The sequence below is a fragment of the Seriola dumerili genome, unplaced genomic scaffold, assembly GCF_002260705.1.
Source record: "Seriola dumerili isolate Sdu_G_001 unplaced genomic scaffold, Sdu_1.0 BDQW01000056.1, whole genome shotgun sequence".
NCBI lineage: Eukaryota > Metazoa > Chordata > Actinopteri > Carangiformes > Carangidae > Seriola > Seriola dumerili.
The window spans coordinates 4,791,044-4,814,814 of record NW_019174311.1 but is presented as its reverse complement, the minus strand read 5'-3'; the positions used below and the strand labels follow the sequence as shown (position 1 = coordinate 4,814,814).

At 42.2% G+C, this 23,771-nt stretch overlaps 1 protein-coding gene across 1 annotated transcript in view; it reads right to left on the bottom strand.

Annotated features, from left to right (window-relative positions):
• Window positions 1-23,384, bottom strand: part of kcnc4 (potassium voltage-gated channel subfamily C member 4) — a 25,846-nt gene extending 2,462 nt beyond the window's left edge. The window contains exons 1-3 of the mRNA XM_022741874.1: window positions 22,694-23,384; window positions 5,932-6,868; window positions 4,957-5,133 (exon numbers count right to left, since the gene is read on the bottom strand). Of these exons, the coding sequence (XP_022597595.1) occupies window positions 4,957-5,133; window positions 5,932-6,868; window positions 22,694-23,308 (1,729 nt within the window). The 5' untranslated portion in view covers window positions 23,309-23,384. The remainder of the gene's footprint in view (window positions 1-4,956; window positions 5,134-5,931; window positions 6,869-22,693) is intronic.
• Window positions 23,385-23,771: the final 387 nt, after the last annotated feature.

Genomic DNA, 23,771 nt, shown 5'->3' with positions numbered 1-23,771 from the left:
ACACACACACACACACACATCCTGACCCTGCCTCCTTCTTTCCTTTCTCTATAAAGTTCATGTACACTCTTTGTTCGACATCACTCTGCAGTTCCACTCTGTTGTGACTGTAGGCTGATCCTTAACAAAGCTCTTATTAAAATATACAAAGACAACTTGGTCATTTTGACAACGTTTGATTTTCAGATTTCCATCACATTCCATAAGATATTTAATTTACACTCACATAAAACAAAGAAAAACTGAAAAACGTCACATTTTGAGGAGCAGAGCTCAGTTCATGTTGGACATTTTCACTTGATAAATGACTTCTACTGAATAATTAATCAATCAATCAATTCTTAAAATTGTTGTTGCTAATTTTCTGTTGATTAACCAATAAAATAACTGACTAATATTCTAGCTCTCCCTCACAGACCTACAGATCTAAACTTCAGATGCCAGCGGGACACTTCACTTTGACCACCCATCTTGTCAATGGAAACCTCGTGGTGGCAATCATCCAGGAACAGGGAGGGCTCAGCAGCCTTTTCTCTGCGCGCCTGTATATCCGCTTGCTGCCTCCTTTTCGCAGCACTCGAGCGGTTCGCCACACCGTCACGCACTCGTCACGAGGAAACCGAGCTGGCAGTTGTCACATCACAGAGACAATGAGCTTACAGCGAAGTGCTTTGGAGCGGGACAGTGTTTGCTTTTGTATGTATAAATTGTGACAGTAAGTGCTAACACTGTCACAGACTCCCTGTGACGACCTTAATCACCTCAAATCCACCAGCATTTTGTTCCCACTTCAGGTCGGGCGACCATTTCCTGTCACTGATAACCATCTGAGCATCTTCAGACCTGCTGCAGCCATTTGTCCTTTTCTCTGTTTCCTGCCATACTGCTCTGGTGAAATATTATTCATACCTTATATCCTGTAACCCGGGAATTAACCTAACTCCATCCCCTATGGGCATAGCTCTGAAGAGCAGAACCTCGCTGCCCTAATCTATCTCCATCCAACTCAAAATGGCTGCAAATACAAAGGCAGCCTTTTGCTTGTCAGGCAAAAACAAATTTGAATTCTGCCGCAACAGTTTTTAACATTGTTAGGAAACAGTGAAAAGTCCACTTGAACCCTTTTTGCAGGTAATGTGCACTAAAATGTGTTGTGTATGTGTGATATTCTCCTGTAATAGACTGGGATGTCATTATCCACATACTCACCAGATACAGAGCTCAAGATTAAATTACCCCCTCCTCTCTCTTCCAAAGATTAGTTTTGAGGTGTTCTGGCTTTGCTCAGCTTTCCATTGTTTTTGTCTCTGCGATCAGGAGAAAGCTCGCATGGCGGTCTCATGAGCTGACCAGAGCATTTAGTGTATTATTAGAGACCTCAGCGTGAAAGCCAGCTGGAGTCGGTTTGTGTTTCTCTATGCGTATGTCTTTCCCACTGTGGCTGTGAGGCTGTAAATTTTACATCGACAGCTGATTTCCTCCCCTGAGCAAAACTGCATGTCCATAACCGCCCCGTCTTTTCATTCATCTGGCAGATATAACTGAGGTTGTGTGATTTTGTTTTTCCATCAGCGTGTGACAACATGCCATTAACCTACACCAGTCTACAACGTTCAACACATGCAGCGATTGACGAGGCTTTCAGGAAACACATTTAAATACAATTTCCTTGTAATGGACTGTCGAAGAAAAAAGAAAAGCAAGGGTATATCCTCTCAAAGGAGCCGGGCTACAGTAAGTGCCCCATTTAAGTGTTGATTTTTCTTCAACAGTGATGTGCTAATGAGCTTCGCAAGAAAAAATGCATCTCGGTAAAGTGCAGCTTTGCAGGAAAACACCTTCAGTGTCGTTGGGCTGTTTGCAGACGAGAGTCAGGATGTTGACTGGGTGGGATGTGTGCTCAGGATGTCAGGAATGAATCCACGGCTGCCAAATATAGAGCCTCTTTTCACAAGGGGCTTTTGGGTACTTTGGGAAGCTCAGATGTGAGATCCAACAGCCATTCAAGCAGGGAGAGATGGCAGTCTGCAGCGGATGCCAACTGAGAGAATTAAAGGAACATCGCCTTCGTCTTTGCGCCCATGTTACCTGTTCCGGACAGCTGTTTAAAGTATCCACAAAAATGCGCCGCTAAATGTAGTACTCACCGAGACAGTCTGTTGTTAAAGGTGTATCGATGCAATCACAAGATGACTGAGTGAATCAGGTTTACAATACAAATGCTTGCACTTGAACCCTGAGATGAATCACAGTGTTGGTCCAGGCAGGGCACTGAAGTCACGCTTGTATTGGCCGATTAGCTCTGGCCCTTTGCTTTATATTCTTTACAAACACTGGCTGATTCACAGCTGTGTAGCTGGCAACATGCAATCATATTCATTCAGCTGTGCGTCACGGACATTATAACCTGACACTTCCTCATTGTTATGCTCATGCCAACCATCACCACCATCCCAACCGTCTCCTTCTGTGGTACGTCATGTTGTTGATTTGACCACGAGTCATGCGTGCGTCGTGTGTGGAGGACGATCTCAGCAAAATCCGCATCGCTGCTTGGATTCATTGAGCGTTCCCTCAAACAGCAGAGCCGTCTCTGACAGATCTAATTACAGAACAATTTGGTTTAAATGGTCGTTTCTTTGACTTAAACGTCTCTGACTGAACTTCTTATATTCTTGAGTATAAGAGGCTTTTGTTTACATATTTAGACACAACAGGTTGTTTGGTACCGACTAACCCTAACCTAGCAGCGCTCCATGAGGATGGTTATTCAAGAAAAGCTCCTTCACTGAGTGCACACAGACAGATGGATGATGCAATTAGTGCTACAAAGCTCTTCCATTGATTTCCTTTTGATCTGTCTGGTGAATAATGACGAAAAACTGCCTTTAGTCATTTGGAGGCTGCGAGAAAAATTACACAAGTTTAGGACGGAAGTGCCTTAAGTACCAAGGAGTTTTCTCTCCTTTTCAGCAGCCAACAGGAAGCTTGTTGTGGTGGGTCTATGGATAATTACACCAAGCTTTAGCCATTCTTGTGGCATGGCTTCATTGTCAATGGTTTCAATGCTTCAATGCTTATTCCATGGACTGCCATACTATTTTGTGCAGACATTCAGGATAAATCCAAATACTCCAAAACTTGTGCCATCATCAGGTCAGAATTTATCATTTGTCCAGTACCAACAAAACTAATGAACATGGTAAACCTTTTACCAGCTAAACATCAGCATGTTGTTGTGCTAGCATGCTGACGTTAGCATTTAGCTCAAAGCTAACACAGTCTCGCAGGCTTTAGACTCTTAGGCTGCAGTCAAAAAGTCACAATGATCTCCTTTCCTAACAACTTTTCCATGACCTCAATGGAAAACGTCATGAAGTCAAGGAAAAACGTGGAGAATTGATCATTTTACACTCAGCTTTTTTTCTTTTCCTTTTACAAACTTTATCCATAACACATGGACGATAAATCCTCCTTTCCCAACTACAAAAACAAAGCAAACAGGATTGAAATGTTGAAATAAGATAACATGAAAGAAAAATGCAAACAGAGAAAGCTGAGCCATTAAAATAATAATAAAATAGAAGAAAGGAACCAAGCAAGAAATCAGAATAAATCATATTCAGACATATTTTCCTGGCATAGGCGCTTTTGACATTTCTATACAATTGTTTTGTAGAGAAAATAAATTTTTAGTGCATTCCACAATGGGAGGGGATTTAGTTAAATTACATTTATGTATACGCTATAGTAAGTTATTTTGATGATATTGTTAACTAGAAATTCAATATGCTTGTTCTTAAAGATGATTCCTAACTTGTGAGATTTGAAAGAGAAGAAATCTGTATTCATGGATTTGGGCTTCAGTTGATCAGATTTTCATTTTTATGAGTTTTGGATCGAGTCACAAACATAAAACAGCTGCTCCGAAGTTTCTACATTTATGTGGGTCTGCCGAGGTGAAACTACTCGCTTTAAATGTCACTGCCACGAGGAATTGTGGGACGGCACTGTCTCCTTTCCTTTCCTAAAGGAAGGTCCAGTGTTTCCTATGCTAAAGAAGATAGGAAGCATCGAAGCTCCTTTCCTTTTCATTTAGAGAATTCAACCAGCTCTTATCTTGGCTGCTGCTGAAACACTTCAGGTCATTTCACTCAGTTAGAAACCTTCCTAAGATTAGAGACTTTTCGACCGAAGCTTTAGTGTTTGTTAAATGAATAGCTGTTGAAGTTGAGTATGTAAGTTGATAATGCAAGATGTAATTGTATCGTATTGTACAGTGCCTCTAAAACGAAAACAGAACATTTTGTTAACACGCTTCTCAAACAGCTAACATGTTCCTTCCTCTGTCGCAACCCTGAGGCCAAATCTTAATTCTTTGCCCTTTCTGCTGGTGGAGATCTAAGAATAGCAAAATTCTCTCTCCAATTTTTATCCATCCATTCATCAAGCCTTTATTAGACAGTGGCAGTGGAGACAGACAGGAAATGCAGGGAGAGTAGGGGAATGACATGCAGCAAATTGTCCGGCTGGCCAGGAGTCAAACTGGGGACTCGCTGCTCAAGGCGTTTGATCCCATGTGGTACGCAGCCTCACTATTCAGCTATCAGGTCACTCTCTGGTTGTAGTTTTAGCATACAGAAGTGAGAGTGGTATCGATTTTGTTGCCTAACGCTCAGCAAATAAGCAAATAAGTGTACATGTGAGCTAAGATAGAAACTAGTTGCATGTGGCCGAATCCTGGTCTTGACTAATAGAATTTTCTTGAATTTGTTGTTACACCAGACGAGGAAACACAAAAATAGTTGTTGACCTGCAGAAACAACTTTGAAATTTTCTCTCTGAGGTGAAACGAAACTTGAGAACAGCTACAATGCAGCGAGCATTGTACAGTACAATGTGAATCAAACAGTAAACGTGAATATTCAGGTGCATACCGACATCTATGTAACCTACCAGTATGGACACTGGGGTCTCCAGAGGTTAGGAGGAAGCAGGTGGCCTCTTTCTTAGCCTTGTCTCGCCCTCGGGTGCACCGCAGGGACCACTTTTCACTGGGGGACAGCGGCTGGGTCAGGCTGCAGCCTTCCTCCTCTGAAAGGGCCACATTTGCATCTCCATTCTGTTTGGAATCTGACAGGACGACAAAAACACACGGCAACGTAAATGCCAAAGCTTTTACTGAGACCTCCCCTGAGGGCCAAGACAAAGGCAGAGGTATATTGCATAAAAATGGTATTTTTCTGTGATGAAATCCAATTTGACTGAGATGTTATAAGGTATAATTTGATCTTGGTGTGTCACTGTCTTTATGACTAAGCGCGGTTCATCTGTCAGGCAAACGCTGAAAAGCCTCAGGAACCGTAAGACTGGAAAAACAGTGGCCATTTATGTTACTATTAGGCACAGGACAACTCAAATATCTATAATGTGGGCTCTAGAAGATGAATGATCTGCTTAAGTGAACAGGTTGAATAAAATAATCTGTAAACAATAGGATTGGCTTAAAGAGTGAGTCCACCCAAATTACAAAAAAAAAAAAAAAACATTCTGTCACTCACCTCTAGTGGCATATATAGCAGTGTCACTCAGTACTGGAGGTGAACAGAAATGTGTTTGTGCTGTTCACAGCACAGGAAAACTAACTAACCTAAAGGTTCAAACATCTCTTTCCAGCAACAGCGTCCCCATTACTCTGGATTACCCACAGAAAACAGGTAATATATATATATATATAATATTAATATATATGTGGTGGAAAGTGAGGTCTGTTGATTAACTATGACAATGTTTCAGTAATTTTTCAAAGAGTTGAGTGAAAAATAAAACACAAAACTCTCCACAGGGCCACACATCACAAAAGGTAAGTGAGGAAATGTTTTTTCTGTAATTTGAGAGAACTGAACCTTTATTGTTGCATAGCGGCCTGACCTGAACGGTTCCTGCTGACACTCTCTTCAGCAGCCAGCGGACACGTGTCGCTCTGCGTGCTGTCTCTGTGTGAGTTTGTTTCTGACTTCCCAAACGAGGCAGAGTCAGTCGGGGCGTCTGGGTTCGGGTTGTGCTTCTTCTTCTTTTTGGGCAGCTTCTGTTTGGCCATAGCCAGCGAGTAGTACATCCCAAAGTTATTGACGATGACGGGGACCGGCATGGCGATGGTCAGCACCCCAGCCAGCGCGCACAGCGCCCCCACCATCATGCCCAGCCACGTCTGTGGGTACATGTCTCCATAGCCCAGTGTCGTCATGGTGACCACTGCCCACCAGAAGCTGATGGGGATGTTCTTGAAGTGTGTGTGGTTGGAGCCTGTGGGGTCGTCGGGCCTCGCTCCGATTCGCTCAGCGTAGTAAATCATGGTGGCGAAGATGAGTACACCCAGCGCCAAGAAGATGATGAGCAGGAGGAATTCATTGACACTGGCCTTCAGCGTGTGGCCCAACACGCGCAGGCCGACAAAGTGCCGCGTCAGCTTGAAGATCCGGAGGATCCGAACAAACCGCACCACTCGGAGGAAGCCAAGCACGTCGTTGGCAGCTTTGGATGACAGACCGCTCAGACCCATCTCCAGGTAGAACGGCAGAATGGCCACAAAGTCAATGATGTTGAGCGTGTTCTTGATGAAGACCACCTTGTCTGGGCAGCAGATGATGCGCACCAGGAATTCAAATGTGAACCAGATCACACAGATGCCCTCCACCAGGGTGAGGATGGGCTTGGTCACCATCTCCCTCCTCTGCACTTGGTGTGTGACGTTGCCCACGACAACCTGCTCCGTCCGGTTCTGCAGTTCATTGAAGGCTTCATGGGTCTCCAGGCAGAAGGTGGTGATGGACACCAGGATGAAGAAAAGGGAGGCGAATGCAACACCCTGGACGAGACAAGGTGAAAACAGTTAGTCACTGACAATCAGCACCATGTTGTATCTTCCCACAGCTAATAAGTAATCAAGACTGAGTTAATCATACTTTCAAGTCATGTGTGATGCAAGAGCTCCCTTTAAAAGCCCTTGTCTGCAGGATGTGGATTACATTATAGAAATGATTTTATCTGCACACTTTACAGTATCACCAATAAAAAGACACGGGTGCCAATCAAGTCTGTAAAGCGAGCGGCGGTGGCAGTGAGTGTCAGGTGATTGACAGTAAGCAAAGACTGAAATAATGAACACACTGATATGAGACCACTTAACGCAGGCACAAATAAACATGGTAAGACACGGACTTTGACAACATCAAAGAAAGAATCTAAGTTTGTTGTGATGGATCGCTGTTTGCGAAGCTAAGCACGTGAAAGGATACGAGGATGGATGGCAGCATCCTTTCAGTTCAGCAATTAAAGGTCATATCAAGCTCGACTTTTAGCTGCTGCTGTTTGGTTTTGAAAAACTAAATATAAAGATGCAAAAAGGCACCACAGTAAAAAAAAAAAAGTTTGTTCCCTGAAACCAACGCAAACATGAATTGTTAAAGTCATAAAATCACAAGTCCACAGGAGAGCCAGGACAATGTTCCCAGAAAAATACAGACCAATTTCAAACCAATTACTCTCATGAACACACAGACTGAATCATACTGAGAGAGAACGTGCTTCCATTATCATGAGCCCTGCCAGTCACAGACACCAGGGGGCGCTCACATGGCGCCAAAACAGTGTGAACTGAAGGCGTGAGCTAAACCAGCCATGAGGCCGCTGTGCCAGTGGTCTTTCAAATATATCAGGAAGGAGGATTTTGGTTAATCTGGCTACAGCACGTGACACAAAGCCAGAGCCTGACTGCGAGAGGAGGAGAGGGGAGTGAAAAGAGCAGGGGATATGGAGGGAGAGAGTCTTGGACAATGAGCTGAGTCATGAAAGACTAACAGTATATTCACCTGCCATGGTGTCAGCTTTATCACACACGTTTCAGCGAACATCTCTTTTGCTGTCAGTGTTGCCATTAATGCAAATACAATATCATAATAATACAAATCATTTTTTGATAATACAAATCCAAACAAAATTGCGATTGACGTTGAACCACTTTCATAGTTGATGGGAGGTAAACCGAATGATGAGGCTGCATAGCGCTCACTTGATCCAGCACAATGGCTGTGCCTGTCTGTGTTTGTGTTAACATTGTGTGCTTACTCATACCCGATCTGTCTTTATTGTTTACTAAAGCCTGGACAAATTGTAATGCCTCTCCAACCTTTCTAATCTTCCAGCTGGATAAATATGTACCTGTGCCTTGCATGCACTTAGCCATTTTTTCTCCCTGCGGGGGCCTCTCACATATCAGTCAGCTTTATAGTGTTTGGGTCTATGATTAGAAAAAAACAAATAAAGCATGCAATGTCCGAGGGGGGCACTAATTCACAGTAGACATAAACAAAATAAATAAGACCTGGGCCGTTTTATGGAGTTTAGTGAGTTGGTAGAATAAAAACTGGCTGCTTGCAGTTTATCTTCAAAACAGCAAAAACTGAGATGCTGCACACGTAAAGATACAATACCTGTCTCTTCATATCTCTATTTGGCCCCCACATAATGTGCAGCTTTCTACCATGACAACCCCTCTTCAGCTTCGTCCCTGCAGAGCTCTGAGGCACTCGCAGCTCTGTTCCCCTGAGCAGACAGCGACCGAGCCGCAGGACAAGAGGGAAGGCCGCGAAGCCTCAACCCTGCCCCGGGAGGAGCTCTGAATTCCCCCTGTTGCATGGAGACGGTTTCCCTGAACATCACCAGGGTTAACGGCACAGTGTGTGAGTGTGTTACAGGACTGAGTCACGAGATGCATCACAATGAGACAAACAGCATAAATGCAAAAACTTAATCACATGGGCCAATTAGCAACCGATGAAGCACATTTCAGAGGCAAAAGCTGGGGAACCATGTAAAGAATTTTATGACTCATTTCTAACAAAATCAATATCCTTCACTAGTGGAACTGGAGAAATTGCAGCTGTTAATCAATAATCCATTTTCTCCTTTAAAAGTGTAAAAACAAGTTATTCAGACAGTTTCAAGTTATCTTTTTGTATTTTTCTGATACAGACTGATTTTTTTTTTCCTTTCCTCTGAAAAATTGCATTTGATTAATACTGAATTTGTTTGAACGGCAAAACTTAATTAAGTACTAATTTCCATGCTTTCACAGTTTCTCTAACAAAAGCACACAGATAGATACAAAATGTGTTTTCTTTGTGTCCCCTCATCCGTGATTTCCTGTTGGAAATCTCTCCAGACAAAGGAGCCAGACATTCAGTCAGCGCCAAATAATTAAGGTTGTCCAAACCGAGCGGGTTCAGCCTCTGATGCAGAACCTCACTGAGTCTATTTCCAACGTCACTCAATAATCTTCCTGTTATGATGGGATCACAGCGTCGACATGTAGATGTTCCTAACCGTGAATACTCAGTACTCATGGGTCGGACCGCACCCATCTTCAAAAACCAGCCTTCAGTCTGATGTCAACAACAAACCTGAGAAGTTTCCTGACCGTATCCTGCAGGTTGTGACCCCCACCCCCAACACACACACACACACACACACACACAGACTCACAAAGTGAAAACAATACCAGCCAATACCAATACTGTCACAGCTTGTAAAAATCCTCTGTGGACTTCCAGGTTCCTCTGTGGATTCTTCACTTGCTGAGCGACAGGCCTGAATAATAGGCTCTAACCTCAGTGATGCAGTTCAGTGTAAACATCTGAGGGAGAGCTGTTATAGAAGGACAGCTTCCACTAGATTACTGGTCAGAAATACCAGTAATCAATCAGTAATCTATGCATCTATGCAAGATCATTGATAACAGGGGCTTGGAAATTTCTGACATGGGTGCTGCTATGTTCCGATACTATACCAGCACGAGTTTGCTAGCTTCCTCAGCTGAAACCAAGCCCACTTTTTTAACATCTAACACTATAGCTAAACTTATAAAAATGCATCACTGTAAAATGCTACTTATTCAACTTTGCTGAAACTTTCACTTCTAGCTCTGTTGCGGAGAGTGGAGACAACTGCCACCAGTCACTTTTCCTCATCTGTCAGCAACAAGCCACATGTAGAGGGCGTAACATGTGAGGTGTTTGTGACAGCGCCCTAGTCCCTTAACCTGGAAAACAGTCAATAGGTTGAACTTATTGCAGTCATGTCTCCTATACGTCAACTCTGCCCAAATACAGTAGAAAATTAACAAAAAGGGATGAGATGTATAAAGAAGAATAAGCGAACCTTCTTCCTCCCACATTCATCCCCTTCCTCACATCCTCATTTCGTGAAACCTTTAATCACACACAGTTGTGGCATTGTCAACGGAAAAATGTCAGCACATGTCGGACGGATCATCACAGTATAGGAAACACTACCAAAGGCAATGCTTTTGTATACTATCGCTCATCTGCTTCATAATGAAATTCAATGCGGTGCAAGATGACCAAACACAGACCTGGAAAATGTAAAGAATGTATTTCAATGCATTTCTTTTTCATGCTAATGATGCCTGGAAGCACGTTCCACTTCTGTCCAGCATTAAAAACTTTATGACCAATAAAAGGGTTGACATTTGAATTTGTTCAATTATTTACTGCCCTGTCGATTCTTGATCAGTTTGATTACTAGGGGACCGCGACTGACACATTTACTAAGCACCAAATGTGTATTAGGTGGTTCTCAGACGTGTTTGCCTATGAAAAGGACAAGAGCGATCACTCTGGTTATGTTTACTCAGCCTGAATTTACCACACTGTGTCTGTGTGTATGAATGCACATCTATAAGCAAATTACTTCAATGATGGAGCAAAAGCAGGTTCAGAAGCCTCAAGAAATGTTTCCAAAGCTAAATGTCTTTTCTCTTATTAACTCCTTGCTTGCTACATGGGTTCTAACTGAATATGAGCGTGATTCATAATCAGTCATGTCTATGAATTGGTCTCATACGACTATCCACGATGAAAGAAAAGGCCACGGGTACGAGGAGACGGACAAACCAGCAGCCACTAAATAAAACATGAGTCCTGCTTCTGTTCAGATGCTTGTGATGATCCTCTCGGCCCCTGACAGAATTCAGTTTACTGAAATGCCAAACGGTTTTATCCTGGACTAAACAGAGCTGGGAATCTGCAGCCGTGGGGGGGGGGGGGGGGGGGGGGGGGGGGTGGGGGGGGGGGGGGGGAGGGCCAACCCTCTGGGCAGGGGAGGTGCTGGAGGTCCTGGCACACACCAAGACAATTTGCTCTGCTCATAAAAAGGCTCAACCTGAAAGTCTAACAATAACATGAAACAGCCTGACCTCACACCTGTGTGTGTGTGTGTGTGTGTGTGTGCGTGCATAGCTGTGTGAATGCCACTCCGCTTGCTGAGAGGATTTTTTTTTTTGGGGGGATTGTGAAGTGTTTGTCTCTCTGGCTGTTTGTACTTTCATTATTCGCGTGTGTCCATATCTGCTAGTCTTGTTCAATAAATCTCGCAGCATTTGCACGTGTCCGTACGGTTTATTTAAGGCCTGACACAAAGGGAGATTACAATATCATGTTTACAGCTCAGTAGTGGAAACTTTAAAACGCAGTCACACAGTGGCTGGGGCGATTACCATAATGTCTCTTTGCCACCACAGAGCGTTTCCATGTCGGTCTGCTGAGCCTCCTGTGTTATACAAGCAAGACTCATTACGGGGTCAAATGAATGTTAACACAGAGCTTTTATTTCTCATTTCCGGGGCATGTAAATGTAGCTTCACCAATCTTCCCGAGGGTTAAAGCTGACACAGACGCCATATAACATTATTTATTTAACTAGTGCTTTATTTGTAATTCTGTGTGTCTTTTCTGTGTCTCTGTCCTGTTCCTCTATGCTCTGTTCCTGTGCTGCTGTAATGGTAGATTTCCCAACTGGGCATCAATAAAGTAATAGCTTAGATTTTCTTATATTAAAGTAACTGCACTGTGTTTCCATTTTATGTTGCTCCACTAAAAGTCAGAAGATAGATAGACAGAATAGAATATTTCTGAGGAAGTCTGATAATCAGACAGATTTGCCACTTTTTCCTCATTTGACTTCTTCTAATTTAATCGAGGAACAAATTGTAGATATGGATGGTGATTCACTTGGACTCAATAATGGAGTGATTAGATTCTGGTGGTCAAAGGTCACAAAGGACAAACTGATTAGACTTTGGAGGCTAAAGGTCAAAGGACAGTGACTTCAGAAAACACTTTTTAGCCAATTACTCAAGACTTCACACAGCAAAATTTCAACTAAATTTCACACAAATGGTTAATATTTGATATGATTCTTGATAAACAGGGATGTAACCTGAAACTAGTGGCGGAGGCATACCAGTGTGAGGCGGTAATTCTAGTTTAGCTCTGTTTTTCGTCTCCACCAAGTCCTGGGGGAAACATTTGGCTCTTTAGCTGCTTAATGCTCCACTATGTTCACTAGCTCATCACTAACTGCGTCTGTCTGCTGTTTGGTGTTCAGCAGGTAATGTACAATGGGTTTATCAGAGCTTTTTCACTGAAAACAGCTGCCTGCTGCAGCTAAAAATTAGGCCATGAGAGCAGTCAGAGTGAACTGATGGCAATGAGCTAAAAGATGCTCAGAAGCTCCGTAGTGCTGAGGAGAAAAGCAGGGTTGGTAATTATCAGAGGAGGAGGAAGAACACAGCTTCATTACTGGAGTTAAACTATAGACCCTCTCGGCCAAACATGACTCCAATACAAGTGAAAGTTCTTCCGTCAGATTTTTACTTGAGTTAAAGTTAAAGTACTGGAGTACTTGATTTTAAAAAGTACATTTTTTTTATGTTGACACATTGTTGTACACATTTACAGAACCTAATGACTCTGAAACAACCCACTGACTGACTGACTGACTTTCTTAAGCTTCAAACACAGACCTCAGATCAGACGATGGTCTCTGGTGAAGAATCTTCTGCCTCATCTTTATCTAACGTCGCCATCGTTAGGACGCTGACAGGTTCAAACATGGCTGACAGTGGAGGAGTTGGCTGTGATGAACACAGTGTATGGTCTATCACATTTTCAGAATGAAAGAAAATTAATTCCTCTGACTAAAAGCTCTGCTTCAAAGTAAGAATACTTCATAGAAACCTAGTGGAGTCAAAAGTACAATATTTGTTGAAAAAGTCATAACTTAAAAAAAAAAAAAAAAAAAAAAAAAGTACTCAAGTAAATGTACTTGGTTACTGTCCACCCCTGGTAATTATTCTCTGTGAATTCATCACTGTGAGCGACATATGTACAGTCATTTCATCCACTGTTGATATAAAAATACTGATTCAAGCTTTTCAATAAAAAGATCCAATAAATCTTGAATTTTGTGAAGGATGATACAGATGATATAAAATTCTCAAAAAAAAAGTACTCAAGTAAATGTACTTGGTTACTGTCCACCCCTGGTAATTATTCTCTGTGAATTCATCACTGTGAGCGACATATGTACAGTCATTTCATCCACTGTTGATATAAAAATACTGATTCAAGCTTTTCAATAAAAAGATCCAATAAATCTTGAATTTTGTGAAGGATGATACAGATGATATAAAATTCTCTGAGCACTGTAATGAAGCCTTTGATGATATGTAATGCCGCTGGTGCCAAAAAGACATCAATTCAAGGTCGTCTGGTGTCAGTGTGTAGACAGAGCAGAGCACCCCGAGGGGACGGCCGCCCGGTCCCAGCTGGGAAAAATCAGAGCAGGAGGGAGCATGGCAGGCTGCTCAACAGGCAAGAGGCTGTGCGTCGGTGAGCAGCAGCTGGGGAGTCCCATCGCAGCTATCACCTCCAGCTGTTCAGCATCACACCCTGTTACTAACACAGACACGTCATACGCAATAACCAAAACAACAAGCCTTCTGAGCAGTCAGCAGCTGCAAAGCCAACAAAGAGCAGCCTCTGCTGATTTTTTCTTAGAATTCATGTCACACCAATTCATGTCTGGGAGTCAACACACCTGAGGACCGAGGAGAAATAATGTCCACGACTCAGCCCGTCAGCTGTGCTTCTCCTGGGGAACTGTATCACAGATTAATGCAACCACAGACATTATCAAAATATTAGAGAAGGTCTCAGACAAAGTTCTAAGTCTTGACTCCCTGCTATTGAGGGGCAGGGAGTCATTTCTACCTTTGATCAACCTTCATCATTAATCATTGAATTACAGCAGGGCCGGGACACTGGTAAATCCAAAAACCACCACTTACGACATAAAAGATCAGTGGTGAAGACCTTCCTACACAGAGAAGAACATCTTGACAATGCAGAGGAGGATAGAGAAAACGGGGGACTGTCCGGTAAAAGGAGCAGATAATGAGAATCCTTAAGACCAGGACACACACTGCTACATCCACCAGGAACAGCGCAGTGGGACACCTTTCAGTGACTCTAAAAGGTCTCCGGGTGGAAACGTCACATTGCTGCTTTTGGCGTGTGTTTTGGGGCGTGTCTGCAGGCTGAGTGTCGGCAGGAAAACAAGAGGAAGACTAAACAAACTTTCACTGTAGCGTCATAAAGCATTTCTTTAATTTCATAATTTGATAGGCATTAAAAACAGGAATTGTCAAAAGACTTGATGAACGAACGATTAATCATTCGATCAACACTTGAATTAAAAATAGATTTACAAAACAGTATAAAAGTATGATTAAATAAACCATTTAGAAACACATTATTAATTCATGAATGAATGATAGAATTCGAAAAACTATGAGAAAGTCCAGAGTGTCACTGAAAGACTAAATGGAGAGGCCAAATGACTCGGCTAATCGATTAGCTAATAGGAAAAGGAAAAACAGCTGGAAAAAGGCAGATGAAGAGGGGATCCAGGTGTATTCTCATTTTTAAAATACCTTTTCAAATAGTTAAATTAATTATATCATTTAGATGCTGATGTTGTTCTCACGGCTCAACAGCTGTAACAACACGCTCTCTGCCCATGACAAGTATGGAGGACCAGGGATGTCACAGGAAAAGTAATAAAGCATTTCCTTCATTTCATATTTTGATTGGCATTAAAAATAGAAATTGTGAAGAGAATTTATAAGTAATCGATTAGTCCCTCAATAAATACTTAAGATTCAAAAATGGACTTACAAAAATAAAACACTCATCAACTACACCGTTTATAAATACATTCATTATTTCATGAATGAATCATTTTCTTTTCCTTGTTAATCGATTTGCTTATTTGTTATTTAGCCTTTCTGTATTTAGCCTTTCTGCACATAGTTTTGCAAATTCTATTATTCATTCATGAATTAATAATGTATTTGGGAATAGTTTTCCAAATGGTTTATTTAATCAGGGTTTTATAATGTTTTTGTAAATCCATTTTTAAATCCGACGTATTTCTTGATGGATTAATCATTTATAAATTCTTATTTTTAATACCTATCAAAATATGAAATGAAGGAAATGCTTTATTACTTTTCCTGTGACACCCCTGGTCCTCCATACATGTCATGGGCAGATAGCATGTTGCTGTTGAGGACTGAGAACCACATCAGCATCTAAACACAGGACGCGATTTACGGAGCAGATATGTGTCCATGTAGTATAGACTGGAAAGAGGTCAAAGGTCACTGACCAGGAGTCACTGCATGGCTCCCCAGCAGACAGAGGTTATACAACCACCTGTTATTACATGACCAAAGCAAACCTTGAGCTGCTGAGGTTTAAGTGTCTGCTGGTGTCTAAGTGCCGTTGAAATTCAAACAAGTGGAAAGTTTTGTCTGCAAACAAAGTGCCGGCCAGAAGGTTGAGCCAGAAATCTCAGCATGTGGAAAAATAATCATTGAATATTCAGCACTGTTCATCAAACCCTTTAAAACCTCTTCAGATTGTAGCCAGTAAAAATACTGACAGCACATCTGTGACAGATGTATAAAATGTGTATTTAGTTAAACGGGACATCTATCCCCGCTGAATAAAAATATGCTTTAAGGAATCCTTGTTTTGGAACAATGTTTTTTGACTGTTGTTGTTTCAGTTAAAAGTTTCTGCTTCACATGGTTTATTTTATGAAGGAAAAATCTAAACTTTTCCGTCTGAACGGCTTTTAATAAGGGAAAATCACATTGACAAAAAATTCCAGTTAAGTTGCAGCTGAAACACCAACAATCCACATCGCTAATAATTGCTCTTTGGTTAGTGTGGAAGAAAGAAGACATTTTCACTAACACCATATTTATTGTTTGTTTTTTGTTTTTTTTAATGGTCTGCAAAACAAAGTCTGCAACTCCTTTCAGACTTATTGTTGCATCTGCAGAACTCGCAGCAACACGGCCGATCTATTTTCAGCAAACAGCTCAGAACTGAGCAGAATAAACAGCCAACATAATCACGCAGGATTACATCCCTCTTTCACTGAGAACTCGGTGTTATAAAAGTCTCCTTAACGAGGCTGTGCTGCTTTGATGCTGTGTGAAAAATCAAATCCTGTGTTTCATTCACAGAGCGGCAGAGAAAGGTGTCAGCGCTGTGAAAGCTGGGCCCAGAGGAGTACGAGGTTCAGCTCAAAACACTCCTTTATTATTTATCAGCTGGGTGTCACACTGACACTAAATGTGAGGTGTGAGGATATGTTTCATAATTAGCAATAATCAAAGCAATTTACTGAAAGATATTGGCTAATATTTTATAAGTAAATGTTGAACATCATCTCAGCCCTACAAACAGAAGTGAGGTTTTGATGAAGATGTGGTGACATTATTATAATTTAAGAAGTGAACACATTTATATAATTCCCTGATCACACCCATCCAATATTAATATCTTACAGATGTATCAATATCAGGAAAATCTTGGTTCATCATATATATGAATCAAATCTTTATAAATAACAATTCAACAAGACATAAATGTCTGTGATCCCCTCACTATAACAATAAACTGCCTCATCCAAATTCATCCCAACTTTAATGTGAATATCAATCAATAAAAACATATATCAGGGCAAAATTAAGAGAAAAAGAACACTTTATATTGCCAAATAAATTGGTTATTGGACATTTATACTCCAGATAAGACATATCAGCCCTAAAGAATCCCACATCAATCAATCCCTTGGTCTCATAACAAAGACAAATTGATTCCTTCCTCTATGTGGGAGAAAATACGCTTCTCTTTTCTGTGGGAAACAGCTTTAATTGCTCACCACTGATAACAAGCTGCAGCCCATAACCACAGCGGTGATTAATTACACGCAGCTGGGCCGGGGAATTAATGAAATATTGCATTAGGCAGGATTGAACAGAGTGATGTGCTCTGAGCTTAATGTTAATGTCAAGTCTAATTGTCACGTGTAAGGAAACTGAGATACTATCTATAGTAATACTACTGAAGCAATGATGTGTTTTTCATTGTTTTTGTTCTTCAACAAACTGGGTTCAAAGTGAAACCATCACGATGAAGATAATGTTCTGACTTTCAGCTTTAAAGTTGTTTGAGTGTGTTTACGTCCTTATTTGATGGACAGTAGAAACTGCAGCTCTTGTAATACTGTTAAATTTAGGACGCTGCAGCAGGTCCCTCATCTGAAATAAGCTGACAAGATTTCTTTAGGCTGGACATGAAAACCCTCTACAAAATTAAGAAATGAAAATGGCTGGAGAACAGATTTGTCAGGTCAACTTGGTTAAAGCATCACCGGGTGAGATACTAGTGTGCTAATGTCTACAATCATAAGGATCATCCAGTTGTTGACACCAAAGAATTTATGGACAAATGTTAATCATGACAATGCTAACATGCTAATGCTTAGAAAGTATAATGTTTGCCATGTTCACCATCTTAGTTTAGTGTGTTAGCATGCTAATATTCACTAACTCTCACTAAACATAGAGTGGAAAGGAGGATGGTGGGATTGTCATGAGGATTGCAGGTCAAAGAAAAATAGTGGACAAACCAGAACCACCACCTCGTGGTTGTCTGCCTCCGCCACTCAGACTAGTTTCAGGTTACATCCCTGTTTATCCAGAGGAGTGTGAAGTTTTGTCATAATAGCTGTGTGATGTCTGAGTAATGGCTAAAAAGTGTTTTGTGTGTGACCTCTGACCTTTGACCAGCAAAGTCTAATCAGTACATCCTTCAGTCCAAGTGAACATTTATGCCAAATTTGAAGAAATTCCCTCAAGGCCTTACAGAGATTTTGCGTTCACAAGGCCAAAACCACAATCTGTGAGGTCAACATGACCATGACCTTTGACCTTTGACCTTTGACCACCATAGCCTTATGAGTTTGTCCTTGAGTCCAAGTGAATGATTTGAAAGGATTCCCTTGAGGAGTTCTCATGATATCACATTCACAAGGCCAAAATCATGTTTTGTGAGGTCACCACGACTTTGACCTTTGACCACCAAAATCTAATCAGTTCGCCCTTCAGTCCAAGCCGGTCGTTTCTGAGATATCGTGTCCACGAGAATGGGACGGACGGACGGACGGATAACCTGAAAACAATATGCCTCTGTCACCGGTGCGGAGGCGTAATAAAAATCTGAAGATGGATTTGGGGGAAAAGCTAAGAAATCACCAGAGTTTATTACAAGTCATCCTGAATTAATTTCTGCACCAAAGTTCATGGCAAAGTCAATAGTTGTTGAGACGCTCAACTAAAAAATGAAAATGCCAACTTCATGGTAGCACTGGAGAGGATTCATCCTCTGGGGGCCGTTAAAATCCGTACAAAACTGGGTGGCCATCCATCTGACAACTTGTTGAGATATTTCAGTCTGGACAGAAGTGGCGGATCAACAGACGTTGTCATCCATACAGCCATGTTGTTAGCATGATTAGAACAAAATGCTAAAATTCATAGTGTTAATCTGATGTGGACTCTTTAAACTCATTCTCACTGTTCCATTTGTGTGATGCAGCACAGAGCCATTACTGTTATATCCCCTTCTGACTGCACTGTATGCCAAAGCTGTTACACTCACAGAGCTGCTCCTCCAGTCTTGGTTGTTCCTGAACAGGATGTGGCTTAAATGATGGACAGATTGACTTCCCTCCGGCTTTTAAGAATCACATTACCTGAGATGAGCTCAGAAGCTCTTTGAAAACAAAAAGAGCCATCAAGGTAACATGAATCCCTCAAAATGCTCTCCGCATCCATTCACAGCGCACACGGAACAAACATACGAACATGAATCGGCTGCAGAGGAAATGGATAAAGAACATTACGCCTTCGTCAATACGCATCCGGCTTCACTCATTCTCACCACATCCACATCCAGGCAGATCATCACATCTACGCTGCTGTTTTTCCTAAGAACTTCACAAATCCGAATCAATTCATTTACAAATATTGTGAGAGTGGTGAGAGACAGACGTGATTAAGTGACAGGCACAGCGCGGGTCATCTTCAGATGGCACCTACGCAGTGGCAGCTGTGACTCAGACATGTCGGCTGTTCTACTGTGACAGCCTCAAATGCCACCTGGACAAGAAGCTAAAATAAACACTAATTGTAATGTGACTGACATGCAAAAAGAACATTATACTTGTGCAACACTGTGAGAGTCTGTGAATAGACCATTGAACTCCACGAGTGGGCAAACAGAAATTAGAGTGAGCATCAGCCTCTCTCTGTCTGAACTAAATGTATTTTTCTTTGTGATTGATGAGAGCCCGACAACTCCTGCTGTAGTGACACTCGATACTTGCTTTCAGGTTTACGCCACTAAACGCTCTGCTTTTGTTGCTGAGCCATTAGCCATAGCATATATACTTTCAAAAGCTTACAACAGGATGATATCCCCTGTGGAAGTAATGAAAGCAAAATGATTTTTAGCAACATTTATTGTATCTCTAAAACAAACAGTACGAGTGTATGTTGCTCATCAAGATAATCTTAGGATACTTTTAAAAACACTTAAGCTGTGACATGGTGTCGATCTTTACAGGAAATATTATTCACAAATGAGGAGAAACACACCAAAGGTGCAGCAGCAACATTGTAAAATGGGTGACATACAATTAACTTTCTTAACATTGTTTTAATGGATTATTAGTTTGTTTTTCTTGCCTATATGCGCATGTATACCCTCCTCTTCTAAATTAATATACAGTGTGATTTACTCCTGCAGCCTTTCAAGCACTCGTGCTTTGAGGACCTTCGAGTGTAAACCTTGAACAGAATGTGTGGGAACACTTCACCAGCTCTGTATTTCGGTCATGAAACAGCATTTTCTCTATTTTCAGTATTTTGAACAAGCGAAAACTGCCCGTCACATTATTGAACAGTCTGCTGTACCTGTGGAGATAAATAGATAAATGTGTCATCTTTTGTAATATGTAATATGTTATTAAAAACAAAATATATGTGTGAAGTGACAGTGGAGAAGTTGGATCCTGGAGACTGCAGAGCTTTTTCCAACAACTCATAAACATGAATAACATGGTTTTATCTGTGTCACACAACAACATGATTACGACAATGAACATGATTTTGCACTCATGGCATGTTTCAGAAGTTCACTGAAGAAAAATAGGGCTGAAACGATCAGTTGATTAATTGAACAGAACAGAAAAGTAATACTATTTTGAAAATCAAATGCGAAAAAAAATACTAAAGATTCTCTGGTTCCAGCTTCAAATTGAGAATTTGTCATATATGATGAAGATTTTATAGACAAAGCAGTTAATCAAGGCTGCATTTGACAGATCAGTTGAAAACAATAGTTAGTTGTGGCCCTATGAACAGGTATTCATACGCTCTGTGTGCTCCGTTACCAGTTTATTAGGTACACCTAGCTAAAACCGATGCAGTCTAATCCAACAGTCCTGCAATAAATCCTCCGTCATCAAGGTTATAATGTTCAGTTTGTGTTGAAACTGTGTTAAAGATGCCAAGTCCGACCGTCATACACTGCTTTGCTTACTGTACACTGTACCTTGGCACGTGACAAATAAAACTTTGTCATATATCGTATATCATAATTTTGGATATCGCCCAAGCTGTGCGTTGGTCGAGGGTTTCGTAAGATTTTCCTTTTGAAATGTTGTTATAAAGTGAGCAAATTAAAGAGGATGTTGATTGTGCTTCTCTCTTGACGACGTTGTCTTTCAGTTCCTGTTTATTCCCCCCCAACTGTATCCACTTACACCACTGGTCGGGCGAATGCCACGTGACTGAGTGATGAAGTTACAGTGTAACTGTAACGTTAACCGATGCATTTCTTTAATCTAGCTAAGTGGAAAAATGGAGAGAAAGTATAAATCAGGCGGAGCGAGAGAGTGAGAAAAATTTTTGTTGCATCCTGTGCTCCCTCTACATCTTACTTCTCATCTTGCTGGTCCTTCCAACACAACCTTACTGCTAGCTCTCCTAGCCTGACAGTGGCTAACGACGAGGCTGTAGATCAAAGCATAGCATGGAGGAGAGCAGAGTGACGTTTTAACAACGCGACGGGATACATACAGAGCTCGTTAACCTGTTAGGATCATTTGCTTCTATGGAGGATGGTGGAATATACAGATGCACTAGACTACAGCAGGCTGAGCAGGGACGACAACTGGTGAGTGAAACATCCACAATTAGTCTGTACTATCTTAAACGTTGGTTATGATGAAATCAGTCAGAGCGTTAGATCACCCTGTCGTTTGACTCCACGTTTACCGCATCTCAGCACCTGTCTAGACTGTCTTCTTTCTATTTGAACAGGCCTTGAAAAGAGACCTGCCATGTCTACTTTATGTTCATGTTATTCTGATGTAAGACAGAGCAATCATGCACACTGGGCATGCGTGAGCCGGTGTAAACAGGAAGTAGATTGTCTACTCTGCAGTTGATTGGTTGCAAGGTCAGTAATGAATTTGTCGTCTTTGCAGCAGCTGCGGCAGCGTTTCTAAAAGTCTCTGTTTTCAGTGCTCAAAAACCTGTGTGTCGTGTGGACGGGAGGTGAAAACGTAGCAAAAGAGATGCGTTTTAAAATGAGAACGTGCTGGGTGTGGACATAGCATGAGACGGTGCACCTGCCTGGGGTGTCTTGAGAGTGCACTGCCCCCCTCTGTGTTGAGTCTAGCTTCGCCCCTGGATCATCCAGCTGTCACTTGAAACTGGTGGATCAGTGTTGCCAGGAACAGAATGTGCAGCAGCAGCAGCAGCAGCAGCAGCAGCACTGAGTTTATGTTTTCTGGTAGATTTTTACTACTGAATAAATAATCTGCACAGTCTCAGATCAATGTGGACACCACTGAAATCTGGATTCCAGTGCACTTAACAGGCTTGAAAAGTGTCCAGACTTGACAGCAAGATGTTGCTGTTATTTAGTGTGTGTTAATTGTTTTATTGTTGTTTCACTGTGTCCTGTGTTGATTTTATGTTTCCATGGAGGACTATCCACTATCCAGTACTGATACTAAGAGAATGAAATAAAGTAAATAGAAATTGTACAGACTGACTCTGGCTGACTCTTCGGATCAGTGAGATATACAAATCAGGCAATTGTTTAAAACCTTGAAATGAAAAGTGTAGCTACAACGCAGACAGTTCAGATACATCAAACACAGACTTTTAGTTGTAGGCTACCTGTAGCTGCTGCAAGCTGATGAGCCTGTGGAGACACCTGTTGATAAGCACATGTGCGCCTTTTTCCCTGAATGGAAAATCACTTGCAGGCTTTTTATGGTCCCACTCTGACATATGGCCAATAACGCGCTCAGAGGAGGAAACAGCTGGTGAACTCACCCTGGCTGCTCTGGAGGAGTACGGGTCGTCAAACAGGGCCCAGAGCTTCGGCTGCCAAACTTCGCAGCAGCCCCTCGACCTATTGGGACAGTCCTCGATGCCGAACCGCCTCGGCATCTCTTTGTCGTCGTCGGTGTCCTCCGGGTCCGGCGGTTCAAATATCTCCAGGGCCTCCTCCGCGTCCCGGTGCTGGCGGTAGGTCATCCAGCAGCACGGCTCCACGTCGGTCTCGTCTATCCCCCAAAACGCCAGCTCCTCCTCGAAGAGCGGCCCGCAGACGTCTGCCGGGCAGTGGAGCTTGCCGGTCCGGTAATAGTTGAGCACGTAGGCGAAGATGCCCGGGTGTCTGTCGAAGAAGAACTCGGTGGCACTCGGGGGCGCAGCGTCCGAGTCGGAGCTGACCTGCGTGTCCGGGTCTGCCAGCCACGCCAGGCGGGTCCCCGGCAGGGTCCTAAGGGTGCTCTTGTAGGTTTCATGGCGGGTGCCGCCCACGTTGATGATAATTTTGTCCGAGTCTTCCCCTCTGGCCATCTCCTCCTTCAGACATGATTTAGACGGAGGTTTGTTGCCAGACTTGCGCCCTCGGTAAGACGAAACACACACCGAGCTTATCATTGAGAAGCAGGGAGCTTCTGGCTGTTCGCCCCTCCGTTACAAACTGTTGTCCACTCAAATATCAAATAATTAACGCAGAGTGCGCCCTCATTTCAGACCCCGGTCCTTGTAACGGTCTGTGTGGCTCATTTATCCAGGAGATAACGGTCCAGACACCAAAGTGAGACGCTCAGTGAAAAAAAAAAAAAAAAAAAAAAAAACACCTGTTACAAAACTCAACCGGGTGCCGCGACAAAACGCAGGTATGTGTTTTTAAATGTCGAATAGATTTGCACAATGTGACTTAAACTGCTGCCTCCAGAGGTTGCACTTGTTTCCCGTCCATCAACACAAGCTTACTGCCAATAATAAATCAGATTATTGGTTAATTACACGCGGTAGTACAGGGCCTGCAGCGTGAACCTCTGAGCCTCAAGTAACAGTCACTCCTCACCCTCTGTTAGACAAAATCTTATCCAAATTC